The sequence below is a fragment of the Neltuma alba genome, unplaced genomic scaffold (assembly GCF_004799145.2).
Source record: "Neltuma alba isolate B1F8T4 unplaced genomic scaffold, ASM479914v2 tig00013156_pilon, whole genome shotgun sequence".
In the NCBI taxonomy this organism is placed as follows: Eukaryota; Viridiplantae; Streptophyta; class Magnoliopsida; order Fabales; family Fabaceae; genus Neltuma; species Neltuma alba.
Window position 1 is genome coordinate 111480 of NW_021637467.1, and position 9799 is coordinate 121278.

The 9799-nt window shown below is 36.1% G+C and overlaps 1 protein-coding gene across 1 annotated transcript; it reads right to left on the bottom strand.

Moving 5' to 3' along the window:
• Positions 1 to 697: 697 nt before the first annotated feature.
• Positions 698 to 7237, bottom strand: LOC114734897 (disease resistance protein RML1A-like). The gene is made up of 5 exons (XM_028922545.1): positions 7023 to 7237; positions 5606 to 6166; positions 3794 to 4877; positions 3348 to 3647; positions 698 to 3256 (listed from the first exon to the last, which is right to left on the bottom strand). The coding sequence occupies exons 1-5, from the start codon at positions 7235 to 7237 to the stop codon at positions 698 to 700; spliced, it is 4719 nt and encodes a 1572-aa protein (XP_028778378.1).
• Positions 7238 to 9799: the final 2562 nt, after the last annotated feature.

Below are 9799 nucleotides of genomic sequence, written 5' to 3' on the forward strand. Positions count from 1 at the left end.
CTTGATATTAAATGTCCAATCAGATCCAACATTGTCATTCTCCCGAAAAAAAAGAAAAAGGCTTTAAATTCTCAAATAGAATAGTCATTCGGTAAGAAACCAACTATGCTCGTTTGCTACTTTCATCCGTCCAAATTTTGTTTTGTAAAAATCTTTGAACCCATTGTTGAGTTTGAAAAAAAAAAAATTTGGACAATAGTCCATTAACAGGAAATTGAAATGAATTTTTTTCTACTTGTCACGAACAGATAATTATACTAGCTCCGGTCCTTATTTTAAGACTCTATTTGACTTTTTGTTTGGTTTTAATTATAAGACCCCAATCCATTCTTTCTCTCATATTTATACATTTTTTCCAAGATAATCCTTCTAATAATGATAGTTCTAGCCAATATACTTAATTAGCAAGGATATTTTAGGAATGACAACACTTATTTATTACAAATAACTAACTTAACTTACTTCCTTAATTTCCTCAAATAAGTCAACTGGGTCTTGTAATTAGGACCGGAGGTAGTATTATAAGAAGATAATTCACTATAAATTGCTTACAGGTAATACTTTTCTTGCACAGATGCATCTATATAGTATAATCAGTTGCCTAAATTAACATTAATTGTGTACAAAACTCAAGCCTAATTAATGGGTAAAATTTAGAGAGAGAGAGAGAGATTACCACTAAAGCATTGATGGTAATTTATTTTTGTAGAGTGCCATCCTTCGCAAATTCCAAATTCAATTCAGACAGTGAGAGTAGTAACTCGTCAACGTCGGCAGGTTGAACAGAAGATGCCTTCAATTTCTTTGTTAGAGTAAGTAGTTCTTCCTCATCACAAGCATCTCGAGGTCTCTTCATGCCTAGCCTCAATTTCAATTCCTTTTGTTGAAGGAAACTGTTATATCCTGAGGCATATATTGGGTGGATTCCCCATTCTTTAATCAAGCAATCACCAAACTCAAATTCAAATGAAAGCAACCCCGCATCCCCAGCTCTTTTTCTTCTAACTTGATCTAATATGAATTCACAAAAGAGGGGATCATACCATTGGAAGACATTATCTGAATTCAATTCTGTCATCGAATAATGCCATCCTCTTGGGCCTTCAAAATAATGACTTACAGAGGTCTTTTTATCAACATCAAAATCATATGACCATTCGCACAGACAGCTTGAGTGACTTCGATCCCTTTCTTTTGAGGAGAATTGAGGAATAACAAAACAAAAAATGAAACCCATCAAGTCATCAAAATCTGGAAGTTGAAAAGAAACTGAGTGAGTATCCGTGGTTTTGTCTAGAAACCCCGCCGGAGTATTTGGCATTTCAGGGGAAGAAACATGTACACTTTCAAAATTGCCGTATACTCGCTTCAATGAGCAACTAGCATATTCCATAATTCCACAAAGTGAATGCTCATCGTTATCACAACCACTCTTCTTTTGACTACCCAAATCCAACCCGAATTCCATTTGTTGAAGGAAATTGTGATATTCTGAAGCATATATTGGGCAAACCCCACATGCTTCTATCAGATCATGTTTGGCTGTACAGTAGTTCTCATCATAAGAGACAACAGAAAACTCAAATGAAAGCTTCGAGTTACCTTTAATGCCTTGATCCTCTCTTTCTATAAGTTCCCTTAAAATGCATACAGAGTAGAGTGGATCATACCGTAGAAAAACATGATGCGAATTTAAGTCTGTTATCGGCATATCGTCACCCTTGCCTCTGACTTCTTCACCATCTTCAAAGTATATTTGGCATTTCAGGTAACTCCGACAATTTGGCTTTGACGTGAACTGAGGAAGAACAGAGCAGAAAACAAAGCCCAACAAGTTGTTCACAGATGAAGAGAGTTCAATGGTTATGAAACTTGAAGCCTTAGTTGTCTGGTTATATCTAACCCACTCTGGAATTTTTCTCCCTGGGTAACAAAAAGCACCAGTTCGATTGAGATACGCCACTCGCTTCAACGACAAATAAGCATATTCTTCAATACTGGAAAGTGAATGCTCCAACTTCGAGCAGTTTTCAAGAAAGAGGGACTCCAATAGATATTTCCGTTGCGGCCTAGATGTTGTTAAAGGGAACGCAACCTCCAATGATAAGCAACTAGTGGCCTTCACGTATCTAGTGAATGGTGGAAGTTCTGGTAGAGATCGAAGCCTCTTGCAATTGGTCAAGTAAATGTAGTCTAGCTTCAGGAGATGCTTGATGCTAGAAGGTAAGTACTCTACATTGCTTCGTACTAATCCCAATAAATATAACGATGATAAGGAGCTGATGTTGTCAGGAAGTTCATGCAAGTTACTACATCCTTCCAAATAAAGGTCTACGAAAGAGGGCAAGGCATCAAATAACTTGAGCAGGTTTGACTTTCCAATCTCTAGTCCACAATCAAGAAGAGTGAGCTCCTTAAGAGATCTCAAATAACATAACTGCTCAATTGAAAAGTTCATCAGATTTGAGACATTAAGGCGAAGCTTTCTAAGTTTCGTAAGATATCCAATTGAGGGATAGGGTGTTAAAGCCATCATTCCTTCTTCTGGGGACAAAGAATATTTGGGAGTTATTGTCCTTAATGATGGGCAGTGGGTGGCATCTAATTCTTCGATGGATGGTGGAAGCTCTGGTAGAGATTGTAGTCTATCACAATTCTTCAAAGAAAGAACTTTTAGCCCTGAAAGATGCTTGATATTGTTAGGAAGTTCAGTTAAGTTCCGACACCCATCCAAATGTAGTTTTCGCAAAAAACGCAAGGCATCAAACAGAATGTGCAGCTTCAGTTTGTCAATTACTTGCTCACAATTAGGAAGCCGTAGCTCCTCTAGAGATCTTAAACAGCATAACTCATTCATTGGAAGGCTCTTCAGTCTTGAACCATTAACACTGAACTGTTTAAGCTTACTGAAATGCCCAATTGATGAGTCCAACATCTCAATGCGAGTTGTTTCTAGTTCTAAACTCGCGATTTCTTCAGATGACAATGAAAATTCTGTCAAACTAAAGCACCAATTGAGATAAATCGCTTTGAGAGACTGTAGAGGATTCTCACCACGAAGTTCCTTCAGTTTAATGCATTTATCGAGATTCAAAGTAACAAGTCCTTGTAAAGATAAGATAGATGGGTGAACATGACACAAACTTTCGCATGATTCAAGATCCACCGATTTAAGATTCTGTGCCTTCGAAAAATCAGGTAGCTCTATCAATCGTTTGCATCCAGCAAGATTTATTCTCCTCAAGTTCACAAAATCCTGTCACGATTAAAAAGGAAAACATTAGATGAGAAAGAAAACCACAGAACTTTGACTAAAAATTGAAACGTACATTCTCTTATTTATATACCTGCACTCCATCCCAAAGTTTTTTAACTTGGCTGTTTGGCATGCGAAGTACAACAAGTTTCTCTGGACAAAATGAGGATGGTAGAGACTCCAAAGGATAACCATCCCATTGAAGGTACCTTAATCGTTCAGATAATAATTGAAGGCCAGAAGACAGGTCCACCTTACAATATCTCCTATCCGCGGGTGAATAGAATTTTAGAAATCTCAGATTAGACATCTTTTTGAAGGTATCAATGCTCAAGTGTAAATGTCTAATTTTGGACAGATCTAATACGATGCCTTCAATTGCATCAGTCCCCTGAAAATTGCAATATAAAGTAGAAGTAAATTGAATAAACAAACAAACAAATATGTATAGATTAATGTAACAATCAATTGCATTAACGTGACAATCATATGATTCAACTTGCGATTCGTGATGATTAAAAACTTAATGATTCTTACTGTATTATTTCTCAGCACATGATAAACTTCTTCTGGATCACATAATCTACTTCGTCTTCCAGGTTCTTTAATGCATTGTTGACGAACAATTTCATAGCCCATTTCTTTCATTAAGTCATGCATGTGGACCACACTATCGATAATAGTTATAAGAGTTCCATCTACAAGGGTTTCTAAACCAATTCTCGCATGGAAACCAAAGCTTTCTAATAGTGTAATCACATCTTCTTTCCCTTCACCATCCAAGAAAAATGCAATGTCTAGAAACATTTCCTTCTCTTCAAAATCTAATCCATCAAAGCTCAATTTCAGAACTTGTAGAATGTCTTCATTGGGAATCTTCTTTAGTTTTGACAATGCACTATCCCATTCTTTGGGAGTTTTTGAACGAAGAAATGAGCCCAATACTACCAAAACCAACGGAATGCCTTTTGCGTAATGAACAACCTTTTGTGAAAGGGATTCATATCCAATTTTTGGATTGTACGAGTGGAAGGCTTTGAGGTTGAAGAGCTCAACAGACTTGCGAGCGCTCAAAGGCCGGGCCTCATGTATTGCGTCAACTCCTGCAATTACAAGCAATTGCTTATGCCTTGTTGTAATGATGACTTTACTGCCTGGTCCCAAGTATTCACAATATGGAGCTAAATACTCTAATTGCTTCCGACTACTAACATCGTCAAGCACTATGAAGACTTTTTTACAACTTAGTCTTCTCATAACAGAGGCGTTACTTGCAACATTAGGTGGCCTATGAGGGAAACTTTCTTCCTTCAGTAGCTCAAACAGAAGGTTGTTGCGTACGTATGTCAATCCTTGCTTTTCTACCTCTTCTCTTACATTTTCCAAAAAGCAAGAACTCTCAAATTTGAAGGAGAGTTTGGTAAATAAAGCCTTAGCCATGGTAGTCTTACCTACACCACCCATACCCCAAACTCCAATTATTGGGACTTGTTCCAGTAACCTTTCAATCTTGTTACAATTTTCATCAATTCCAACAAGACCCATCAATGAACTTGGATAACTGAGGTTAATCTTTTGCTGAACGTGGTTGACAATGTTTTGAATGAGTTCTGATTCGTCCCTAAAATATGAAAAAAGATAAACAAGACAAAAAAGAAAGTATTATTTTTTAAGGTAAAAGAGAAGCTGCATCAAGCAAACAACAGATTAAACATGTCTAATGATAATATCCTCTCCCTTTCAAGGAAAGCCACACAAAATTTAGGCGGCTATAGAGTGATTGCAATCAGCAGAAGCAATATGAGCTTTTGTCTGACAAGTAAGTAGGCACATTCATTAACTTCTCCGATAAAAGAAAGTATTATTGTAAGAGGGGAAAAAACAGAAAGATATTGATAAAAACAAATGGACTATCAATTAAAGGGGGCCAAAAAAAATCAATGACATCGTTATTTTTGTTGTCTTCACTAACAATTGATTTGAATGGTAGCACAATGTAAAACTCGAACACATTAAACGAATTTTTTCCAGAGGCACTCCGAATGAAAGAAGAGAAAATATGAGTATCGTGTAATGGCCTCAACATTTTTTTGTCGGAAAATGCGACTCACGAAGCTGTCAATTGTTGGTATTTCTTAGAAGTAAATGGTCATCAAAATTATTGATATGATATAAATATTTTATTTGTCAAGATCTAAATATTTAAGATATGAAATCATGGACAAAGAAAATTTAAATTCTGGCCAGTGAGAAAAGAAAAAAGGATAGAAATATAAAACTGTAGTTAATTGATTGCTAACCAAGCACAAATTGATTAAAGATTTTAGAGAGTGAGGAGACCATACTGACCTAAAGGTTCGAGAGTCCCAGCCACCCAAATTTGCAGTTATAAAGAGAGCTTGTCTCCACTTGTTCACCCTCTCTTGATTAAGCCTGGAGTCTCTTTCATGTTTTGCGAATGCCTCCATATAAGTTCGCCTCTGATTGCGCACATCAGATGGGTCAATTTGATAGAAGACAGGAATAAAAAGCTGTCCTTGGACCTCTTTACACCAAAGGATCTGGATAAGTTCATTCAAACACCATTTTGAGGAGGCATAGTTCTCAGAGAAGATCACCACAGCCATACTTGAATCTTTAATTGCCTGGATGAGTGCGTCTGAGATGTCATCCCCCTTTCTGAGCTCATTATCTATGTAGGTTCGAATTCCTCTTTTGCACAAGGCAGTGAAGAGATGGCTGGTGAATGTTCTGCGAGTATCCTCGCCTCTGAAACTAAGAAACACATCATGTTTCTTGGGAGGAAGTGAAGAGGAAGAGGAGGAAGATGACGAAGAAGCAGTAGCAGCCATGATATTGAAATGGTGACGAAGGCGTGAGGCAGTGATCAGAGTTGACTGACTTTTAACTCTTCAGAGCCAAATGAACATATACTGAAGATATGAAACTTTCAGGAATGGAGGATTTTACACCTAAACCAATAACCGTGTAATATGTATATTTGACTAAAGCTCACCAAGTTAAGGTCATTAAAAAAGACAAAAGAAAAAGCCATCAATTGCAGTTTTTTAATCTGGTTAAATACGTAATAGTTTAGACGAAGTGGAATTAAACGAATGCCAATGAAAATCATTATTTAAAGATTAACGTGTTTTGTAGGTCAAATAAATCCAGACGCCTTTCGGGGGGAAAAGGACAATCATCAATACAGAACAAAAGAGACTCTTGAACAGAACAAAAGAGCATCCGCACCACCTCACTGCTGCTAATAACTATCACGTGAATAATTCCATCTTCTATCATCATTTATATAAATAGAAGCACTGAAGACTTCATCAATCATAGAGTAAATAAGATATTCACTGAGTATCTTGGAATTAGACTTTTAAGGCACTACTACTTCCAGAGATTCGGCAAGGAATTCCAATTTCCAAAACTTTGTCAATAATGTAGACGATTAACTATTAACTGACCGTTTGGTTCATTTGTTGATAAGCTAAAGAATGGGAATGGTCTTTCCATTCCAACGGTAAGCCCGTTTGGTTAGTCTTTTCAGGTCGGGATGTGGATTTTAGAATAGATGAAGATTCCATGATCTATGGGAGTGATCATACCCTTAAAAAATGAGCAGCAACACGCTCACATGCCAGAAAACATCACGTTTCAAAAAATATCCTCACCCCCTGCGTTCATTGTCTTGTCGGTCCCGACGCATCATCCCCCCCCCCCCAAAGCTTCGTTGTCGAGCGACAAGAATCTCACCAACCTTCCTCGCGGCCAACATTCCTCGCACCCGATCAGATCTAGGTTCATCGCCGGACGTCCAGATTCTCCTCGCCAACCTTCCTCACAACTACACCTAATGCTCTGCCGTCCCGTCGCCTTCCGTTCCAACCCTACCTCCATCCCTCTCTTCAACTGCCTCGGTCGCCCAAGATTCTTAGGCCGCAACGATTTCCTCCTACGCCTCATTTTCGTCATCTCTGGTGATGATTCCAGCGGCACGAGCAATCTCCGTTGCCTCTGTTTTCAGAGATTATTATTTTCACTTTTGCCAGCACTGGTATTTTCGTTTTCATCTCCGTTATTTTCATATTTGTTTCAACAGTTGTGTATTTCGATTTTCATTTTTCTTGCTGGATTTGTGTTCTGGGAAAGCATGGCATTAACGGTATGGGGAAGAACTTTTGGCGCGCTTCTACGGAGGGCAAAGGAGGAAGGAGCGAGGAAGGGAAGGGAAGGGAAAATTCACTCGGGGCATTTCGGTTAGCAGATTTCTAAAATTATTAAATTACTTTTAAAATATTTTCTAGAAAAATAAATAAATTTGCCGTTAAATTTGTTATTGAGACATGTAAATTTATATTATGTTTTAATGTTAGATGCGACCACAAATTTATCTTTTTTAATACAATTTTGTATTTATATTATGTATAATTACTCTCTGAAAAAAAATAAAGTCAACTTCACCATTAATATTGAAAATATATTACAGATACAAGTTAAAATCCATGCAACAAACATGGTGATGAGAAAAGACTTGAACCATTTTACTCAATAAGAAAAGAAAAAAAAGACTTAATAGACCTTAAGTAATTCCTGGGATTGAATAATATGAATTAAAAAAAATCATGTCAAAAGAATTATTAATATTTATATCTAATAATTTTTTTTACTATGAATATTTATATCTAATAATGCATGAATTCAATTCACTACATCAATTTTTCAGTTATCATCCCTAAAATAGGTAATTTTTCTTTTCTGGCAAACTCAAAGTCAACAACACAAATTTTTATCAGACTTTTTTTTTTCCCCCAAACCACCTTTAGCCCAGCAAATGTGATTTAATTATTCACATCCAACAATAATGTAAACATGTTATTTGTTGATAGCACTGAATATCACTCATATATGTTTAAAAAAATACATAAAAAATGACTTTACCCTCTATCATTTGAACAAAATTTTAGCTGAAAATTTTTTTTCTTAAAACCATGTGGCAAAACAGGCGTTGCAAAAATAACTTTGAAAATACTATCTCCGATCTTTAATATAAGACCCTGTTTGACTTTTATTTTGATTCTAAATATAAGACCTCCATCCACTTTGTCTCTCATATTTATACTTTTTTTTTTCCAAAATAACATTTCTAACAATGATAGTTCTAGTCAATACACTTGATTAACAAAGATATTTTAAGAAAGACAACACCTATTTAGGACAAATAACTAACTCAACCTACATTCTTAATCTCCTCAAATTAGTCAACTGGTTTGTATAATTAGGACCAGAGGTAGTACTACCTCTAGTTTTAAATATAAGAGTTAGTTGACTAATTTAAGAAGATTAAGAAAGTAAGTTAGGTTGGTTATTTGTAATAATTATGTGTTGTCTTTCTTAAAATATTCTTACTAATCAAGTGTATTAGTTAGAACTACTATTATTAGATGGATTATTTTGAAAAAAATATATAAGACACAAAGTGGGTTGGGATTTTATATTTAGAATTAAAACAAAAATTAAACGAAATCTTATATTAATGACGAGAGCTAATATGTAAAAAAAATTGCTTATTTCACGAACTTTTTTTCTTTCAAATCTTGCAAATAATGCAATAACTTTTGAAACAAATTTTTTGAGAAAATACGTGTAGCGGGAAACGAGGGACCGAAAATTCCTGACATTGTTTCCGACTTCTGAGGAGGCCGGAGGGAAGGGGGAGCGAGATAGAGGCCACTGTCCTCTGTCTCTCTCCCTTTCTTCGATTGGTGTTCCTTTAGTGACTCTCTCTCTAGACTTTGTCTCCTTCCATCTGCAGCTCGAATTTCCTTTGATGTTTCATGTCTCCGTCCTATGTCCCCCGTTGCCGCATTTCGAAGATGAACGACTCACTGGCGTTCGGTACATTTTCTTTTTCATATTTTCACATTCATAACCTGTATATTGAAGCTTTGTCGATTCTTTACAGAAAAGGAATTTTCTTTTTCAATTTGGAGCTTTTGGTTACGTGTGTATTAATAATTGTCTTTCTGCCTAAGCTGGATTCGTTTTACTTCTGCTACACTTTTTTTTTTTTGGAAAAGGCTAAGAACCATGAATGCATTAGTTAGTCGGGAAGAGATAGTAGCTGGCCAATTTTTTTTATGTAGTTTTATTTTTAATATTTGGAGGGCATGGTTGTTAACTGATTTATGATTGCGAATTTGAATGGTTGATTTTACCCCGGATTTCATTTCTCTTTCTCTGTTTTTTACGCGTGAATTTATAATTTAATTTCAAGTTATTCAACTTTACATATTATACAGACATTTTATGCATCAAACGATCATGCTTATGTGCTGTGGTTAATAATTTTCGAATGCTTATCTTATTAGGCTTTAGAAGAAGAAACTGGGGATAATTCGTTCCTAAAGGCTACACTTGGTTGTTCTTAGTTGGCATGTGTAAACGATTACCGCATTGAGCTGAAATCTGGCTAAATGGGACTACGTAAATTAAGAGCAAAGATTAAAAGGAGCCATCTTTACACATTTGCTTGTC

Coding starts and splice junctions, on each gene's coding strand:
- LOC114734897 (XM_028922545.1), bottom strand. CDS start 7,237: ATGACGAAAATGAGGCGTAGGAGGAAATCGTTGCGGCCTAAGAATCTT. Junction 6,167..7,022: donor GAATGTTGGCCGCGAGGAAG/GTTGGTGAGATT, acceptor TTGGCTCTGAAG/AGTTAAAAGTCAGTCAACTC. Junction 3,648..3,793: donor ATGTGCTGAGAAATAATACA/GTAAGAATCATT, acceptor TGCAATTTTCAG/GGGACTGATGCAATTGAAGG.